At 35.9% G+C, this 21126-nt stretch overlaps 2 protein-coding genes across 2 annotated transcripts in view; one reads left to right on the forward strand and one right to left on the reverse strand.

The window, feature by feature from the left end:
- Positions 1 to 2242: 2242 nt before the first annotated feature.
- Positions 2243 to 13086, reverse strand: LOC127873251 (uncharacterized). Its single transcript, XM_052417029.1, has 3 exons — positions 12890 to 13086; positions 5829 to 5912; positions 2243 to 3516 (listed from the first exon to the last, which is right to left on the reverse strand). The coding sequence occupies exons 1-3, from the start codon at positions 12954 to 12956 to the stop codon at positions 2981 to 2983; spliced, it is 687 nt and encodes a 228-aa protein (XP_052272989.1). The 5' UTR covers positions 12957 to 13086; the 3' UTR covers positions 2243 to 2980.
- Positions 13087 to 15564: 2478 nt separating this feature from the next.
- Positions 15565 to 21126, forward strand: part of LOC127873244 (Golgi resident protein GCP60-like) — a 62169-nt gene continuing 56607 nt past the window's right edge. The window contains exon 1 of the mRNA XM_052417019.1: positions 15565 to 15751. Within this exon, the coding sequence (XP_052272979.1) occupies positions 15601 to 15751 (151 nt within the window). The 5' untranslated portion in view covers positions 15565 to 15600. The remainder of the gene's footprint in view (positions 15752 to 21126) is intronic.

Consider the following 21126-nt stretch of genomic DNA (forward strand, 5'->3'; position numbering starts at 1 on the left):
TCGTACAGTACCTTTTATAATTTCCCAAATTGTATTCGGATTTGAGTCTGGGTTAGCATTTACCACATCGTTTATACTTATCTTAATCTTTTCTTGATATTCAATATCTAATAAAATAGAGTTATTTAATTTGAAATAACCTGGGCCTTTTCCTAAAAGAGATTCGTTGATTGATAAATATACTAGAGAATGGTCGGTTTTATATCCAGGTTTTATGCTACATATATTGATTAAGTTACATAAGTTTTCAGATATCAGGAAATAATCAAGTCTACAATGTATTGGTGGTTTTGTATTTGAATGCCAGGTATATTGTAATTTTTCTGGGTGTTTAGTTCTCCAAATATCTGTTAGTTCGCATGTCGATATTATATTTAGAAGAATATTTCTGCATTTTGAGTGTGTTTTATTACTTCCATTCTTCTTATCTATATTTGTGTTCAAGACAGTATTAAAGTCTCCACCTACGATGTATGATTTTTCATTATGCTTGAGCAGGTAGTTTTGTAGTGTATTAAAAAGTGTTATGTCGTCAGAATTTGGTCCGGAAATATGTTAAAAGAAGATATTCAGCAATATAATTATGGTATGTCAATAATAGATTCTTAATGTGTTTTCAACAATACAATGATAAATATTATTTTTAATAAATTTAACAATAATTATTCCACCATATTGCCTAATGTACTAAAGTGATATTATGAGCATGTAACAGTTTATAGGTGTCTATCGCAACCGTTGATTATTTTTGATGTTTCTACTTCATATACACTTATAGTAATTAATGCAGCATCAACATACTAAAACAATATACCAGAAAGAGAAAAATAATGCATTTGAATATCAACCGTACTTTCGTTTGACAACTGATCATGCGTTTACGAGTTGAACCTAAATTTAGTTTTAGTGCAGATTTGTTCATACGACACAAAGACACAATATTGTTTTACGGATCATTTCGGCTTACAGGACTGGGTGGGTCACGTAAGAATATCGAATATAAAATATATTTTTATAAACAACTGGTAGCAAGGTGAGTTGCAGATAATTGATCAGTAACCACATTTTAACTAACTATTTTGACCTGTTAATTCTTTTCAGCTCAATTCAACAGTGCAAAATGCCCATAATATCACTTTAAGCATGAACACGATGATTCTGGATACTGTTAATAATCGAATCAAATAGCAATGCCCGACAGACCACTAAAACAGGTTTGTTCTCGTGTGGCCGGTTGACTCATATGTTTAAATTTCACTTCCATTCTTCTTTTGGTTTTCTGTTTTGTATCTATAGGTTTATGACCAGCAATATGTTATAATGTAAAATAAGCCGCGAAAACTCCCCGTAACATCCCGTACTGTGTGTGATGCAGCTAAGAACTGCACAGAAAAAGACATTCGCTATCCTTGATCTCATTCATTAAACTATTTACGCCGTATATCTTTTTTAAAGATATTTCTTGTTTACTATATACATAACAGGAAAACAACTAACCGCTATGGTCGGGCAAACTTTGACTCCAGAGTTAACACCAAATATCCAACACCTGACCCTAGTCTTTTCAGATAATATTTTGTATTAAATTTACTATAGACTTCTAATTAAATCTTGTGACCTTTTAGTGTGGCCAGTTTTGACCCAAGGGACATGATTTTAATTAGTAGAGGAACACAAGACTATGTTACACATGAGATATTTTAAAGCCACACACCTTATTTGGCATAGTAAATTTAAGAATAAATAAGAAACATATTTTATATATGCTAATTAGAATAAACCTGGTGGTTACAAGGTAGTAATCCTTTTTTGCGATTAACAACTTAAAAATAATCGGGTTTGTCGAAACTGACGTATATGTCTAGAAAATCCTACTTTCGGTTTAAAAAGCGGTACCCTTTGAAAAATAATAAATTATTTGCTAACTAGGCTATATATTTAACGACAATTTTGCGCACTTTCAAATTGCATCCATATGTATTAATTAACGTGTATTTCATTTCATGGTGTGTGTGGCTTTAAGATCTTGTACAACATTATATTAAATATATTTTTAGCCCCAATGACATGTATATGAAAGGGACCTGAACGATTTGAAAATTGTTGAAAGAGGGTCACAGGATTCAGGAGTTGTTAGAAGAAAAAGTTGATGGGCCTACCTCACACACTGACATATGAAGGACAACATGATATCCTGAAAGTTCCCTATCAGCAAAATGTGTTCAGTGAGCTAACAAAACAATACCTTTAACTTCTTTTAAAAATACATATTTAAAACAACATGAGATAATGTAAAATAACATTTCTGAATAAAAACAATAAAACTTAACATGAATATTTTAACAAACACAGACAATATCAGTAAAAACATGAATAACTTGTGCATGTTGAGTCTTAATAATTGCCTTTTTAAACAATCCCATATACTTCATTTGATAAATTGTTCTGAAACACACGTTCATTCCTTTAGAGAAGAAGTAGTTGACAAATACCAACATTTGTTCATGCTTTAAAATAAAACTGTTAAAAAATCATTTTACAAAACACAATATATATTATATGTGCACAAAGTTATCAGAAGCAAGGTACTTGAAAACATCAATTGCTAAATTTCAAAAAGCATATTAATATATAGTGATGTATATAATTTAAAATGTGTAACTGTATTAAAAGATTTAAACCATGATGTAATTTATTTCAAAACACTAAGAAAAATCACATTGCCCAAGCTGTCCTTCACCATGTGGTCGTGCCTTGACTTGGAATCGGTGATAATCATAACTTTTTCCATTTCCTTGCAGATTTGCAAATGGGTTTTCTATCAACAGCTTCCATGCAAGAGGTACAAACTGGTTGAGCAAGATCTCTTTGCCATTATTGCAAGCAGAACAGCGTTTGTGCAACAAACCTGATAATTATAGACTGCACTCATGCAAGTATCCCTGTTACATTCTGTCTAGCAATGCAACTGTATGTTCACTTATGGTGACCATGGAAATGTCCTCCTGTAATTTGGTCTTGGGGCAATTATGGTAAAAGTGAGACCTAATCCAATCCAGATGCCCCGCATGGGTCCAGGCAATCTGAACATGTCGTGCCATTTTGTTGTGGGTGGACTGGTGAACATGTTTCTGACCAATTTGTCAAAGTCATTGTCGTAATTAGTATGGTTTGGTCCATCTGGTACAAAAGAACCAGTGCTATGGAGAACCAGTAGGTTGCATGTTACTCTTTGACCTTTTGTGGTGGATTTTGCACAAAACCCAAGGTTCTTTGCAAGTCCATTTGGATTGGAGAACAGCATTGTAACATTTTGAAGGCGGCATGCAGGTCTGCCAGATACAGGAAACAGCAGCAAATTATTTTTCTGACTATAAGGACCATTGAATCCTCTGACCCTAAATGGAGCTAGGGTATATACGTCAACAACTAACTGGGTGTTGATATTTGCTCTCCCATTATGAACTTCAGATTTCCGAGTGGCCATACAACACCCATGCAATGGTCGCCTTGGTCCTGTAAAATCATATGACAAGGAATGTCCAAATTTGTCTCCGTTCGCATACACAGACTTAGATGTGCCAAACATACTGTACACGAGGGCCGTGATGGCCCTTAAACGCTCACCTAAATTCACAGACACCAACTGGTGAAAACTTGACCAGGTACATGTAATCTAGTTTTTTTACCACACTTGACCCAGATTCCAACATGGCCTTAATATTGTCAAGATAAACAATCTGATTATATTTCATCATCAGTCATAAATGTGGCCTTAGAGTGGCAACCAGTTTTTAACTTTCGAAATGGGGACCTTGTTTTTATACTCATCTGACCCAGTTCAAACTTGGCGATATTGTTAAGAGTTCTATCACGCTTCATTTATAAAAAGATGCCCATAGATTGGTGAATTTTTTTTTATAATTTGACCTGGTGACCTAGTTTCTGAAAGCAAATGACCCGGATTTGTAATAGGCTTAAATATTTCCCATTTTGAACATGATAAGAGTCATTAATGTGGAATTTGGAGTGGAAACAAGGTTTTTCACCTGGTAACCTACTTTTTTACACACATGCCCCAGAAAAAAACAACTAAGTCTAGATATTATCAATTTGAACACTCTGAGTATGTTTCATTAAGACTGAGTCATAAATGTGGACTTAAAACATGGTAACAAGGTTTTTGTAAGGCTTGACCTGGTGACCTAGTTTTTTGGTTGAAGGTAATGAAAATTTGAACTAATTCTAGATATTTCAAAATAAAAATTCCGACAAGGAATCATCCAGATAGACTAATCAACCTAGTTTATGATCACACATAACCCAGATGTAAAAATGTTCCAAATATTGAAAAGATAAACATTTTGACCAAGTTTCATTAAGATTTAATCAGAAATGCTGAAACAAGCTTTTTCTGAAATCTGACTTTGTGACTAAATTTTGGACGCACATAACCCAAATTTGATGCCAAGATACATATTCTGACTGGTAACAAAGTGGTGATAAATTTGACCTGTTGATCTAGTATTTAGATGCATGAGACCCAGATTCAATCTTATCCTACAAAATGTCAAGATAAACATTCTGACCAAGTTTATTTAAGATTGAATCATCAATGATGCTTCTAGTCTAGAGTGGTTACAATGTTTTTCTTACATTTGATCTGGTGACCTGGTTTTTGAACGCACATGAACCACATTCAAACTCAACCAGGAGATTGTGAAGGTAAACATGCTGACCGAATTTCATTAAGACTCGGTCATGATTGTGGCCTCTAAATGGTAACAAGGTTGGTCCAAGATTTGACTAGGTATAACCAAATAATATAGTAGCAAGTGACTCAGAAACGGATTCAGCATAATTTAGATATGAATCATAAATGTGGCCACTAGAGTGGTAATAGAATTCTAAGAACTGACCGGGTAACCTAGTTTTTGGACACACATGACCCCCAAGTCTAACAAAGGCTAGACAATGTCAAGATAAACATTCTGACCAATACAAGTTTCAGCAAGAGCAAGTCATATGTCACACATGACCCACTCCCAGATTCAAACTTGGTGTTTTTTCACCATTTTGGGAATGGGGCTGGCTCCATGGGAAAATGGGAAAATTTGCAGCGTTTTGACTAAAATCAAGATCGGATGAAACATGACTGTTCTTTACAGAGGTAACAATCTAAAAGTTGACGATGCACACCGCACAATGCACAAGGCTAAAACCTGAACATAGGGTGATAACACTTGCTCACCTGGAGCACTTTATGCTCAGGTGTGCTAAAAACCAATACCACTCACATCCAAGATTGATAAAACATTACTAAATTATCAAAAGCAAAGCAATATAAAGATTCCGTGGCAAAAGTAAATCAAGAGCTCCGCAGTCGGAGGCAGATGCCCCACAAACAGGGCCTTGACAGTCATCACTCAATCTTTTGATTACATATCCAATGGAAACAATTAACACTAAATTTCACAGTGACCTTGACCTTTGAACTAGTGACCCCGATTTCTATAAGAGTCATATACTGTCCATGGCCAGTTCACATGTTTAGTATCAAGCCTATCAGTAAATTTGCTGACGAGATATTAATCGGAAGCGATTTTCACACTTATTGTGACAGTGACCTTTGAATAGATATACACATGTAGTGAAGAGAACAGTTCTGAATAATTTTACCAACAACCATTTTTATAAAGTTTTGAGAATATCGTATGATAACTGTTTGGCATAAGAGAGTGGAAACCATAATGACCAAAGTTATCTACCAACTGATTGAGAGACAGATCACCTTCGAAGAGCAAACCAACATAATAGTAGAAACGAACCTTGAAACTTGTTGGCATTTTGGAAACTTTGGGAACTCTCACAATCTGGTAGAGGAGACTCCTCATCTTCTGTGTCAGCCGTATCTGTAAATGATTGAGCCTCGTTTTGAAATAACTGGGCTTAAAGCATGTGTGTTAAGGTTGTCCCAAATAAGCCTGTGTAGTCCGCACAGGCTTAACAAGGATGAATTTTTGAGGATTTTTTTTTTTAATGTGTAATCCCTGATTAAACTGTGCATACTGAACAGGCTTATCAGGTGTGACACTACACACATGCATTAAGCCCCATTTTCTTTAATCAAGGCTCTATTTATCAGAATGTTAGTAAATGTCTCTAATATTCTGCAATTTGCCAAGTCTTCTAAATATGATTCTTTATGGACACCACAAACATAAAAAAGTTTCATGAAGATTAAACTATAAATGTGACATTTGGAGTGTTGACGAGGTTTTACTAAAGCCATATAAGGAAAACTTCCCTGCCCTTTGCCAGAGGGACATGCTTTTCAACAGACCCGAACCATTTTCAAACTCATCTAAGATATAATTTAAACAAGGGCTGTTTGTAAAACATGCATGCCCCCCTATATGGGCTATAAGTTGTAGTAGCAGCCATTGTGTGAATACAATGTGGTGGTGGTGGTGGTAGTGTGGTAGTGGTAGTGGTAGTGGTAGTAGTAGTAGTAGTAGTAGTAGTAGTAGTAGTAGTAGTAGTAGTAGTAGTAGAAGAAGTACCAGCAGCAGTAGTAGTAGTAGTAGTAGTAGTAGTAGTAGTATGCATTACAAAAATGCAGTTAGCCTTACATTTGGTAAAATTTTAATATATTACAAGGGAGGCAAATGCTGTAACAAAAAGAACATGCATAAACGGTAGTTGTTTCCCTTGTTTGAACCATGCTAAATCCTTAAAATGCTTATTTCCAGTAACTGTGACCTTCACCTGTGACCTTGACCTTTGACCTAGTGACCTCAAAATCAATAGGGGTCATCTGCGAGTCATGATCAATGTACCTATGAAGTTTCATGATCCTAGGCCCAAGCGTTCTTGAGTTATCATCCGAAAACCACCTGGTGGACGGACCAACCGACCGACCGACATGAGCAAAGCAATATACCCCCTCTTCTTCGAAGGGGGGCATAAAAATGTGCTTACATACTTCAACAAGAGTTCCGCAGTTGGAGACATATGCCCCCCAAACAGGGCTTTGAACTAGTGACCCCAATTACAATAGTGTTAATCTACTGTCCAAGGCCAATCCACATGTTAAGTATCAAGCCAATCGGTCAATTCATTGTTGAGTTATTGTTTGGAAACAATGTTCACACTTATTGTGACAGTGACCTTAACCTTTGACCTAGTGATCCCAATTTCAAAAGGGGTCATCTGCTTTCCAAGTCCAATGCACATGGGAAGTATCAAGCCAATCAGTCAATTTGTTGACAAGTTATTGATCGGAAACGATTTTCACTTATTGTGACAGTGACCTTTGACCTTGCGACCCCAATTTCAATAGAGTTCATCTACTGCCCAAGTCCAATGCACATGGGAAGTATCAAGTAAATCGGTCAATTTGTCGAAGAGTAATTGATCTGAAACTATTTTCATATTTATTGTGACAGTGACAATGACCTTTGACCTAGTGACCCCAATTTCAATAGGGGTCATCTACTGTTCCAAGTCCAATGCACATGGAAAATATCATAGATGCTTAAGGAACTCAAAAATACATTACTCATTATTCTTTTTGGAAATATTAAAGGTACTGTTGAGCCATATTTCCACTTAAACCTATGCACTCTTTCCTGGATAAGCTCTGGCTTACAAGTACCAAGTACACATACATGTACCAATGTCAGTAATTGAAAACTGCCTTACTAGAGGGTGAATTGCAGAGAATGGCGCAAAAATAATTTTACGACCTTGCAAGTAATCTGCAACTTGACAGGAATCGTCTCCGCCATCCTTGTATCTGTAGTCCAGTCGTGTACCAACTGAGCCTGCTCGCCAACTTAAAATCTTCATGATTGACTGAAAAATGTGGTCTCTATCATGGTGACAAACATTTTCTAAGATTTGACCTGGTAACCTAGTTTTTGGATGCACATGACCCAGAATCAATCTCAACCTAGATATTGTGAAGATAAACATTCTGGTAAAGTTTCATGAAGAATGAGTCATAAATGTTGCGTCTAGGATGGTAGCAAGGTTTTACGGGGATTTGACCTTTTGATGCATGAAACCCAGATTTGCTCTTGGCCTAGATATTTTCAATACAAACATTCTGACCAAGCTTCATCAAGATTTGATGAAAAATGTGGCCTCTATAGGGGTTAGATGATATCAGTTGAGGACAGACACTGCCGAGATGCCAAGTGCCATAATAAGCACCCTGGCCCATAGGCAGCGAAACTTTTGGGGCACATGCCCCATGTCTGCCTAATGCCTACTAGAATACCAGTGCCTAGTGTACTTGTTTAAATTAGCCAACTAGTGTCAAAGCTGGCAAAACATAAAATATGAATAAATGCTTTTATGGGGAGTAATCATCTGGGAAATGACCTAGAGTGAACGAATTATACTCTAGTCTGGGCCCCTAATGAACATATTGAAAACAAAACATCCAACAAAATAATACGGTTTCGCAAATAATAAATAATTTTCACTTGGTTAGACAATGTCAAGCCCTTAATCGGAACATAACATTGATATAAAATAATTGTCCATTCTGCTAATTAAGTTTAAATTATAATGTCAGCCCAGTCTCATGGAGCCCCTAAAAGTTGTGGGGCCCATAGGCAATTGTCTACTCTGCAACATAGAGTGATCACAATTCAGGGCCGTACCCAGGAAATTTTGACTGGTGGGGCCCAAACGGGGAGGGTGCGGGAGGGGTTGCCCCTACCAAATAGATTTTTTTTATTAGGCACTGTTTAAGGTGAATTTTAATGCATATAAAACATTATTTTGTGCTATAAATTTATGGATTTATAACAAGTAAATCAGCACTTTTCTTAAGTCTAATTAAAGCATTAACCATTAGGGGCAGTCTATTAAGTATGCCATTTTGGTATAGTGTTGAATCTGTATTTACATGTAAACTTGATTTGAGTCATCAGCTAGCTATTGACTGAGAGAAGTTCATAACCTTTCAAGTGGGCGGTGCTTAGCATTTACAGGAAAATTTGAATTTCAAGCAGACAACAAAAAACTTTTTTCTGTAAGTCAATAACTATATAACTTTCAACCACCAAATTACACATACATATTGTATGTATACTGAAGTATATGTATGTCAAATTTCATTGGAAAATATTAAATACAAACTTAAATATTTTGAAAATAGTCATTTTTGTTTTCTGCTGTTTACATACCAGTGTACAACTGAGAAGTAGACATTTTGTGAGTTTGTGGCCCTTTTATACTGCTTCTCTGGTGTAATAGGCAACTTGGCTGGGCCAGCTTATTCAATAGGCACAACCTCCACACAGATTTCAATGACGAAATAATTTATTGGACTGTTCCATTTTAATTAGTAAAGGGTTGAAAGAAAATCTAAATTATATTTTTGTTTTTATAAGAGGTTAACACGTGGATAAATATTCATACTGCCCATCGTAACAACCCTACAGTCATAAAAGCTTGTAATGTGAAAGTTCTTTTACCGGTAACTGAAATTTTATTACTGTTTAATAGTGTATTGTGTTTTAGATTAAATTTGAATTTGGTATTCATTTTTAAAAAATGTTCGAAATAGTGAGTTTGTAACGTACTTTAGGGGGGGGTCCAAGATTTTGTAACAGTTTGTGACATGGGGGGGGGTAAAATGGTAAAAAAAACGTGACATGCTTTATCGACGGCCCCTTGGTGTGAAATTCACACATATGTTTAAAGCTTTAGATTTCAGAAATGTATGACACTTTATGAAGAAGGAAAAGCAAACTTTAAAACTAAAAAACCTTTATTATGAAATGTAACATAAAGTATGACTGTAGATGAGGTTTGATTTCAAAGAGAAAATACTACTATGGTTATATGTCAGTAACTGACATATAACCAACTATTATATAGTATTTCTCTTTGAAATCAAACCTCCTCTAAAGTTTCAAAGTAAATTCATAATAAAATGTTTATCATTTTCAACATAGTTTTCACTGAAATGTATAATAAGGTATTTCTCTAGAGGAGGTTTGAATTCAAAAGACAAAACACTATTATCGTTCAGACCTACGACCCTCTGTATCAGTTCCTTCCATTCGCTGTTTCTCTTTCCTTGTCCAATCAAAGGACGTGTTACACCAATCATCAAAAGATGAAGCATTGAGCACAATGGGTAATTGACAGATCGGGGATGTGTGTAATTTAAGGTGATAAGAAAACATAGCCTAGGGGCTTATCTCCACTGGCAAGTTAATTAGCGCCAATCCCCTTGTGTATCAGGGGAAATAAAACACATCTGTGCATTTGTATTGCGGGGAAGTGTACTGTGGGAAAAGTGTCATGTGAGAAAAATTTGAAGTTGGCCCATTATTAAACAAGAGCACCGCCTTGCGGGTGCAGACCGCTCATCTATTTTTCTTTTTAAAGGTGAAGGGACTCTCAATTTCAATCACAAAGGAGGGAGGGGTGGAGTGAAGAGGGATGTATAGTGTGGGGGTGTGGTCATTTATTACATTATCTTCCAAAAATGCAAAAAAAAATGCAAAAAAAAAAAAACAAATTAGGGGTGGTGGGGTGGGGGTGAGGGGATTCTTGGGTGCGATGGTTGGACGGTATTTCAAAAAAAATAAATAAATAAATATTTGTGCTTTTTAACCGTTTAAAAAAAAAAAACATTTGTGGGGGGTGGGGTATAGTGTGAGGGTGTGGTGGTCATTTGTGAGATGATCTTAAAAAAAAGTAAAAAAATAGTTGCGGGGGGGCGTGGGGGATGGTTTGGGTGGAGTCTATTGTGGTATGTCAGGTAAGAGTTGTTTTGTCAAAGTATCAATCAAATCTAATCATAAATAAAGAAGTTATGGCAATTTTAGCAAAATTTAATAATTTTACCTTGAGAGTCAAGGTCATTCAAAGGTCAATGTAAAATTCAACTTGCCAGGTACAGTAACCTAATGATAGCATGAAAGTATTTGAAGTTTGAAAGCAATAGCCTTGATACTTTAGAAGTAAAGTGGATCGAAACACAAAATTTAACCATATATTCAAAGTTACTAAGTCAAAAAGGGCCATGATTCCGTAAAAATGACAACCAGAGTTATGCAACTTGTCCTTTTACTGTCCCCTTATGATAGTTTGCGAGTGTTCCAAGTATGAAAGCAATATCTATGATACTATAGGGGTAAAGTGGACCAAAACACAAAACTTAACCTAATTTTCAATTATCTAAGTATAAAGGGCCCATAGTTCCGTCCAAATGCCAGTCAGAGTTACATAACTTTGCCTGCACAGTCCCCTTACGATAGTTAATAAGTGTTGCAAGTATGAAAGCAATAGCTTTGATACCGTAGGAATAAAGTGGACCTTAACACAAAACTTAACCAAATTTTTTTTTTCTAAGTATAAAAAGGGCATATAATTCTGTCAAAATGCCAGTCAGAGTTACATAACTTTGCCTGCACAGTCCCCTTATGATAGTTAGTAAGTGTTGCAAGTATGAAAGCAATAGCATTGATACTTAAGGAATAAAATGGACCTAAACACAAAACTTAACCAAAATTTTCAATTTTCTAAGTATAAAAAGGCACATAATTCTGTCAAAATGCACGCCAGAGTTATCTAACTTTGCCTGCCCAGTTCCCTTATGATAGTAAGTAATTTTACCAAGTTTGAATGCAATAGCATTGATACTTTCTGAGAAAAGTGGACCTCAACGCAAAACTTAACCGGAGGCAGACGCCGACACAGACGCTGATGCCAAGGTGATGACAATAGCTCATAATTTTTTTCCAAAAATAGATGAGCTGAAAAAATCATAACTCGACAGCCAGCTGGGGGGGGCAAGGGCCCCTGGGCCCAGTGCTTGGGTACGGGCCTGACAATTATGGCTCACCATGAGCACTTTATGCTCAGGTGAGCTCAAATTCAACACTAGAATAAAATAATTTAAACTTTAAAAAAAAATCTTGGATAAAAGTGATAAATAACGATGGACATGTTCATAGTAAACGGATTTCAATTGAACGTTTTCCTTTACATACATTTTCAATGCAATACTATGCACACAAATTTATTATATAAAATATATTTGTGTGTTCCCTTGTTTTTGGAAATATTTGCATTAAAAAAATGAAGGCGGATAATTTTCAAGAGCAACAAGTACGACAAGACTATTGCCAAGCAATATGGTCCCCTACAGGTGAAACTCCACCATTTTCAGCAATATTTCTTTATATTTGTTGCCATAGCAACACAAATTCTTGACGTAGGATCAAAATGAAAGACCTGCAGGGACGATTGAACTTTACCGGTACGCAACACTTAACATCAAACAGCATACCCTAACCCTTAACACCTAACACATAACAACTAACGCAACACCTTATAATCCTTTTATCCTATATATTTCTTTAGTATCGGGGGCTACCGCCCCCCAACCCCCGCTTTGTCGATAGTGGTAAATAACTGCGTACCGGTAAAGTTCAATCTAGCCGACCTGCATAATCTCCATATTGCCATCTATCCATGTTTCAAGTTTCATGAAAAAATATGATTAACTTTTAAAGTTATCGCAGGATCCACCATTTTCAGAAATATTTCTAGTCTATTTGTTGCAATAGCAACCAGAATTCTTGACGTAGGAGCAAAATGAAATGACGTTCATAGTCTCCACATTGCCATCTGTCCATGTTACAAGTTTCATGAAAATATGAAGAACTTTTAAAGTTATCGCAGGATCCAGAAAAGTGTGACAGACTGAGTGACTGACTGACTATCTGACTGACTGACAGACAGAGCGAAAACCATAACTCCCCTCCGGTTTCACCACCAAAATTACAAAATGCTTGCGAAAAAGCAGGATGGTGATGCAATTGAAATCCCTGCAATCATTTATGAAATGGCTTACCCGATTTGATATGCTTATGCAGAGAAAAGTTATCTGAGAAGACATCGTAGAAAGCTATGCTTGACATTTAAGAATCTCCGATGCTTTCTTCTCACGCTTTCGGCTTTCAGAATATGTCGTTTGATACAAATATCTCGCCTGCGTGTAACACACAAAATAATGCAAAACCTTCACCGACCGTGTCCATTTTGTAGCGGAGGTCAATTCATGTTAAACAATATTTGTATGTTTTACACCAGAATATCGCCTTTGTATTTTTCCTAAATATACTAAATTTATTTTTATCGTTTATTAACATTATGAAGTATTTGTGCTTTAATTGGTTGAAATAACCAATTAAGTTCAAACATACGAAATGAAAAATGTTCATCAACCCGCTTCTATTAATGAACCGTTCCAAAGGCGGGAAAGTTATCATTCGTATATCGGGGCATTGCACGGATTGATTGTTATATTTGTGTACAAACGCCCTGTCTTGGTTTGAACACGTTTCATTAGATTTCATTGTATCAAAAAGATAAATGTATAACAGCGGCGTGAACAACTGTTCAATTTTTATGCGGCGTACTCGCGTAACATTAAACTTCAATATTATGTTGTGTTGTTGTTCCATTCTTATGCAAATTGACTGACAAACTGAAAGTGAACCGCAAGACTTTAGTAATAATAGTATCGTCTGTCTGATATATGTACTGTCCACCATGTCATCACCTTGCAGTCTTGATAGCGGAATGAAATTATCCTCAGGTTAATCATTTCCCGACAATGCCAATCCCTGTCGTACAAAGTTCCAAAGTTTGATGACATTTTAATTCTTAGCAGTTGCCAATAACAACGGAAACGAACAAAACATACACGAACACGTGCATAATGAGTTAGAGACGACGGTGACAGAAAGCGAAGAAGAAGATACAAATACCACGCCCGCGCAAAATGCTATATCACATGCGCATCATGATATGTCAACTTTTACGTGCACGCGCGTTAACGTCCACGCGCACACGTGGTTGCTATGACGTGTGGTAGCTATCCGTTATCCCGTACGCAAATAATAATTTAATAAGTCGTATGCCTCAGTATCGCTGTACGAAATAAGAAAGTATCGAAAACGCAGTCCTGGGTCAGTAACTCTTTATGCACTTTCAAGTTTAAAGGTTAAATAACGTCTCAACGTATGTTTTTTTTAAAGATCTCGTGAACATATGTGACACGTGGTCTCATTAGGTAAACATTTGTTGAAAGAAATCTTCAACCTACGAACAAGTTCAAGACCAGCAAACCAGTGAGAAATAACCTGATAGGAAAGCTGTCAACACTGTATATTATGGACGATGCATATAAAATACAATAAATTCGAGTTATTAGTTCCCGATGTCTCCAAAGAAAACGGACAATTTGAGGCATTTTTCCGTTCAAATGAGACATAGTCTGAATTCTGAGGCAAACAGACTCTAACCGATAATTTATTGTCTTTTAAAACTTTCTGGCATCTGATAATGGAAATTTTTCTCTCTCTCTCTCTTTGCATTTTTGAAAGTACGCGCATTGTGTGACAGACTTCGTACTTTTGTAAGTTGAAACGTCATATGATGGAAGTTGCGTGCTGTCGTCAAAGCAAAATTTGATGTTGTGGAATTTCAGAGGCAGCAATATTGGAATTCATGCAACAAAAAACTGGGAGTGATCGAGTTAGCCCCAATCTTCCTTTCCTTAATAACAATAACAATCCATGTTGTTGTTGTTGTTTTCGTTTCGGTGGGGGAGGGCCATTGATTCCACTTACATGAAAGGAATTTCATATGTTATAAAAATAACGTACATGTATTTTCATTCGATATATTTCTAAAAAATGGAATTGCGTAATTGTTTTCCCCTGGGTTAACGTATCATTCCCTATCCGCCAAGATTTAAAGGAATCCGATTATAATCGTCGAAATTAATTTGGTGACCAAGTATCTTTCATTTATTTATAAACAATTGTGCGCACTAGTCTACACCCTTAATTAAGTGACTTTAATGTTTGCATGAATAAACGAGTATGAATTATGAACAGACGCTCTATATATGTCATATATATCACTACCCCTCTAATACTCGGGAACTTGCATCTTAGGGTGCCGATACGAGGATCCTCCAGATAATTTGTGTTCCCAATTAGTATAATATCACATTTTAAACACTTGCAAGGGTTGGACTTAGAACTACATAGGCATATAACGCAATCACTGCTGTCATGATTTTTTATTTTAAATTAATGGTGCATTGAAATAAGTGTAAATGTTTGCGGTCATGTTGCTTGAACGTTTTAATGCATGGGCGGATAGTTGAATGGATGAATTAATCTATGAAGGTGATAAAGGGTAGAAAACCATGCATGATTTGAACGGAGGTCGGCACTAAGGAAGTTTAGGAGAAAGACATGTTCTAGATCTGCCCAGTGCATAGCCGGTGACAAAATACCATTCGTAGAGCTATATAGGCTTATAAACGGACTAGAATCATCAAAAAAAATCACGGGTAATGTACTGTGTGTGATTCAATTATAAAACCAACCACGTCTTGAATACGGCATATATGCACCGACTTAAAATAAAAATTGAATTTAATTGATATATATCAGAGGAATCGGTACTGTGTGCGATGTGGGGTATCCTTCATAGTGCGGTGTCGTTTTCTAAGACCGGAAGTCGGCTATACGTGGAAGCATCAACATGGCTGACAATTTAGCGAAAAATGTTAGTCAACTTCTTATAGATGAAAATAAAGTTGTCAGTTCTGATAAATTGGACATGAATAATTGTGCATCGGACGTAGAAATAACCCAAGAAGAACTGTATCGGTTAGCTCTTCATTTTTATAAAGGTAAATAACCAAAAAAATTTTTGAGATTATCTTAATAATAAAAATAAGCAAAATCGATACTTCCGGTTAAATGTCAAGTTCTTGTCAAGATCAAATGCTATTTAACTCACTCCATAACTTAGACTACTTTCAACACACAGATAATTTATGACACATGCCTTGCCTTGAAGTAGTTGTCATTAACAGAAACGGGAAATTGAAAAACATCTTCACATCCTCACCATAGGCATAGCAGTGTTTATTTCACCATTTTTGGAATGGGGCTGGGTCCCTTTGAATAGACCAGTTGACAAGTGACGTCACACGCACCTGCAAAGTTTAGACTCCGCCCACTGATTGGCAAATTTTTTACTAATTTTGTCTTCAGGGCCCTCAATCCATTTTAGGGGAAGCGGGTCGCTACCCATAGCAGGGGGAATTTTTCGCAGTGTTTCCCTTTTGGGGGGATTTTTTACTTACTCTCTAATTATAACATTTGTACATGTTTGCACTATATTCATTGCTTTTTTCATAATTTAGTATGTTTGACAAGATTAAATTAAAATAGAATTGAGATATAATAATCATGAGACACATCTATCTATAAAAAAAATATTTTTTTAATTTTTTTTAAGGGAAATTTTCCCCAAAAAAGGGGAAAAAAGTATACTTTTCAGGGGGGGGGAATGCGGCCCAATTTCGGCCATGGATTTGACAGATTGAGGGCCCTGGTCTATATAAAACATTAGCATGCAAGGGAATGCATCTCTGGAACGGTTATATTGTTGTTATTATTCGTTTTTACTCACAACGAACTCGGGAACGGAACACAATCTTAAGAGCTCGATATGTGGTTACCACAAAAATCTCTCTACTTGGCACTTCTTCGTGACCATTTTTAGTTTTTAAAAAAATCTCAGAAATTGAAATTCTTTTAGAATAAATTAAATTTAATGAACGAAAACAAATTAGGATGAAAACAAACAACCAATAGGTCTATTTTCTGTACGCAACATAGGGTAACTGATTTGAACCTTTATGTCTGAAAAAACTTACCTTGTTACACATTAAATAAATTCCCTTGACTAATGTAATTGTTAGCTCATCTTTTTTTTTTTTTAAATTATGAGCTATTGTCATCACCTCGGCGTTGGCGTTGGCGTCCGGTTAAGTTTTGTGTTTAGGTACACTTTTCTCAGAAAGTATCAATGCTATTGCATTCAAACTTGGTACACTTACTAACTATCATGAGGGGACTGGGCAGGCAAAGTGAGATAACTCTGGCGTGCATTTTGACAGAATTATGTGCCCTTTTTATACTTAGAAAAATGAAACTTTTGGTTAAGTTTTGTGTTTAGGTCCATTTTATTCCTTAAGTATCAAAGCTATTGCTTTCATGCTTGCAACACTAACTAACTATCATAAGGGGACTGTGCAGGCAAAGTTATGTAATTCTGACTGGCATTTTGACAGAATTATGTGCCCTTTTTATACTTAGAAAATGTGTGTTTAGGTCCACTTTATTCCTACAGTATCAAAGCTATTGCTTTCATACTTGCAACACTTATTAACTATCATAAGGGGACTGTGCAGGCAAAGTTATTTTAATCTGACTGGCATTTGGACGGAATTATGGGCCCTTTAAACTTAGAAAATTGAAAATTTGGTTAAGTTTTGTGTTTTGGTCCACTTTACCCCTAAAGTATCATAGATATTGCTTTCATACTTGGAACACTCGCAAACTATCATAAAGGGACAGTAAAAGGACAAGTTGCATAACTCTGGTTGTCATTTTTACGGAATTATGGCCCTTTTTTGACTTAGTAACTTTGAATATATGGTTAAATTTTGTGTTTCGATCCACTTTACTTCTAAAGTATCAAGGCTATTGCTTTCAAACTTCAAATACTTTCATGCTATCATGAGGTTACTGTACCTGGCAAGTTGAATTTTACCTTGACCTTTGAATGACCTTGACTCTCAAGGTAAAATTATTAAATTTTGCTAAAATTGCCATAACTTCTTTATTTATGATTAGATTTGATTGATACTTTGACAAAACTACTCTTACCTGACAAACCACAATAAACTCCACCCAAACCATCCCCCGTGCCCCCCCCCCCCCGAATCCCCCCCCCCTAATTTTTATATATTCTAATTTTTATATATTTTTTAAGATCATCTCACAAATGACCACCACACCCTCACACTATACCCCCCCCCCCCCCCCCCACCCCATCCCCCCAAATTATTTTTGTTGAAACGGTTAAAAAACACAAATAATTTTTTCCATTTTTATTATTTTATTTTTGAAATACCGTCCAACCATCGCACCCAAGAATCCCCCCCCCCCTCCCCGAATTTTTTTCGCATTTTTGGAAGATAATGTAATAAATGTCCACACCCCCACACTATACACCCCTCTTCACTCCACCTCTCCCTCCTTTGTGATTTAAATTGAGAGTCCCTTCCTGGTGTTTAATTGCACCTCTGTTCATATCACAAACTGATTATCTCGTTATGATCGGATACTGTCCAGACAATTACAAAGAAAACATGGTGTCATAAAGTAAAACCCAGGGACCTAAACATGGGTCCCTGAATAAACCACATGTGGCAGACGAGTGTCTGGTCATTAAACACAAGTTACGATACCTCCATGTCATCTCTTGGCATATTGAGCAGTCATTTAAGCCAAATTTTAAAGCTAAAATACTGAACAGTTGCTTCAATAAAATATTTTAACATTTAAAATATGAAGACATTTGTCGGAAATGGATTAACTGGAACTATATTTATATATTAGGCATTTTAATCATAATAATACATTGTTTAATAACTATACATTTAAAATATTGAGCAATTTTACTGCTACGCAAGTAAGGTATTAAACGGGTACCGGCAAAAGTAAACTCAGCTATTACGTGTAAAGCTTGTACATTACTGCATTGTAAGAAACACCATCATGAACAAAAGCAATCACAATAGGATAAAACATAATTGCGTTAAATAAATTAGATATATGCATTATTATCATAAAATGCTATATTTTTTATCACTCCCTATTACTAGTAAAGAGATTTCAATATACATGCAAAGACAGTTCAATTTGCATAATATGCAGGCTTTTTCCGTTTGTATGCTAAATTGTATAAATAATGCCATTAAATGTAAAAGAAAATCACCACAATATTTAAAAATTGTAATGCATTACGCTTTTTAGGGCTTTGTTTTATATTAAATGCACCTCTGACACCATATCGATCGCTGATGAAAAATAACACTATCCACACCACTTACAATTGTAATGAAACTAATACTTTTTAGCTCACCTGAGCGATAGCTCGGGGTGAGCTATTGTGATCACTCACCGTCCGGCGTCCGGCCGTCCGTCTGTCTGTCTGTAAACAATTTGTAAACATCTTCTTTTACTAAACCATTGAGCCAATTTCAACTTAATTTCATGTGGAGCATCCCTATGTCATGGGACAAAAGAATTGTTAAAAAAAATTTGATCACATAACCAAGATGGCCGCCATGACCATATATGGTAAAAACCTTAAAAAATCTTCTTGTCAGAAACCACTCATCAGATTTTCAAAAAAATTCACAGGGATGACCTTTGAAGGCTCCCCTGAAAAAGTTGTTCAAAGAAATTTGATTCGTCAAAAAACATGGCCGCAGGAGCTCGTTGAACTTTGCATGTTTATTCGTTTTTGCCTATTTTGTGAAAACTTTCAAAAATCTTCCATATTTTTTGTCCGATCCTTTCCAAATTTGCACAGTGTCTTTATATCAATGAGGACACGAACCCTACAAAAAATGAGCATTATTGGTCCATGAAGTACAGAATTACCTCCCCTTGAATTGAGAAAATGGTGTTTATGCAATAGAGTCCAAATTTTTCATCCAATTCTTTCCAAACTTGCACAGTATCTTCATATCAATGAAAACTCGAGCCCTGTCGAAAATGAGCAACATCGGACCATTAAGTCCAGAATTATCTCCTTGAGATGGCAGATTTAGAAATAATTATAGTGTACTCTTTTTTCCAATTAATAGTGCTATTAGAGTAAAGGATTTGCTGGCTACAGGCCAGGTTTCTCTGACACGATTCTCTTCTGATGGCTTTGCTGCAGACCACATAAACCCTTAACCCAGAACAGTTAATTCTTTCTGCAAATGTTTGTGACTGTGGAAATCATTGAAATAAAAGGAGAAATTGCTGAAATTAGCATTTTCTCCTTTCATCACAATGCTTCCTACCCTATTTAATCAGTTTCTTCTTATTCCATTATAATTTAATTTGTCGTCTGCAACCTCTTTCAATTTGGAAAAGGGTTAACTACCAGAAATCAATAATGCTGTAGTTTTGTTGATGAGAAATTATTTTTCCTTTAAAATGGTAGGTGATTATTGCTTAGGAATTTGCTCTGGTAGGGTTGAATCATTGTGGGAAATTGAGAAATTGTTCAGTCCAAAATATGTTGATTGGTAAAGGGTTAAATGGATACCATTTTTAAAATGGGAGGTGATTATTGCTTAGGAAATTGCTCTGGTAGAGTTGGATCATTGTGGGAAATTGAGAAATTGATCAGTCCAAAATATGTTGATTGGTAAAGGGTTAAATGGATACCATTTTTTTCCAAGTTACTCTTTTCCTTATGCGAACATGGGTTGCCAGTTTAGTGGATGATATCTTGTCAATTTTGAGAAAAAAGAGGAATCTCTTCAAAACAAGCAAAAATTCCTTTTATCTCAATGTTTAAGTTTTTAGCGTACCTGAGCAGATCATATTCTCCTAAACCATTGAGCCAATTTCAACCAAATTTCATGTGGAGCATTCCTACCTCACGAAAAAAAAATATTGTTAAAAAAAAAATTGGTCACATAACCAAGCTGGCTGCCATGCCCATATATGGTCAATGCCTTAAAAAATCTTCTTGTCAGAAAGGGCTCGTCGGATTTTCAATTTTTTTTGCAAGGATGATCCTTAAAGGCTCCCCTAAAAATTTGTTCAAGAAAATTTGTTTCTTGTCAATTACCATTGGGCCTAAGGCTATTAAATTTGTTCAGGTGAGCGATTCAGGGCCAATGTGGCCCTTGTTTATTATTGTTGAAATATAATTAATTTAATTCTTGCTATCAGAAAGAATACGGCTAATTTATTGTTTTGTTTTGTGGAATTGTCAGTATTTAGTCTCAGTGCTCCAGCTAGGATTTGAAAAGGGCAGGGGGGCTTTTTTGTCAAAAGGGCACTTTCGACGCGCAGTATTTTGTGAAAAGGGCACTTTCGACGCGCAGTATTTTGTGAAAAGGGCACGTTCGAGCGCTCGGGTTTTTCTGGAATGCTTTCTATTGCATGTTCATTTATATGTTATAAATAATTGTATTAT

This window comes from Dreissena polymorpha, chromosome 3 (assembly GCF_020536995.1).
Source record: "Dreissena polymorpha isolate Duluth1 chromosome 3, UMN_Dpol_1.0, whole genome shotgun sequence".
Classification (NCBI taxonomy): domain Eukaryota; kingdom Metazoa; phylum Mollusca; class Bivalvia; order Myida; family Dreissenidae; genus Dreissena; species Dreissena polymorpha.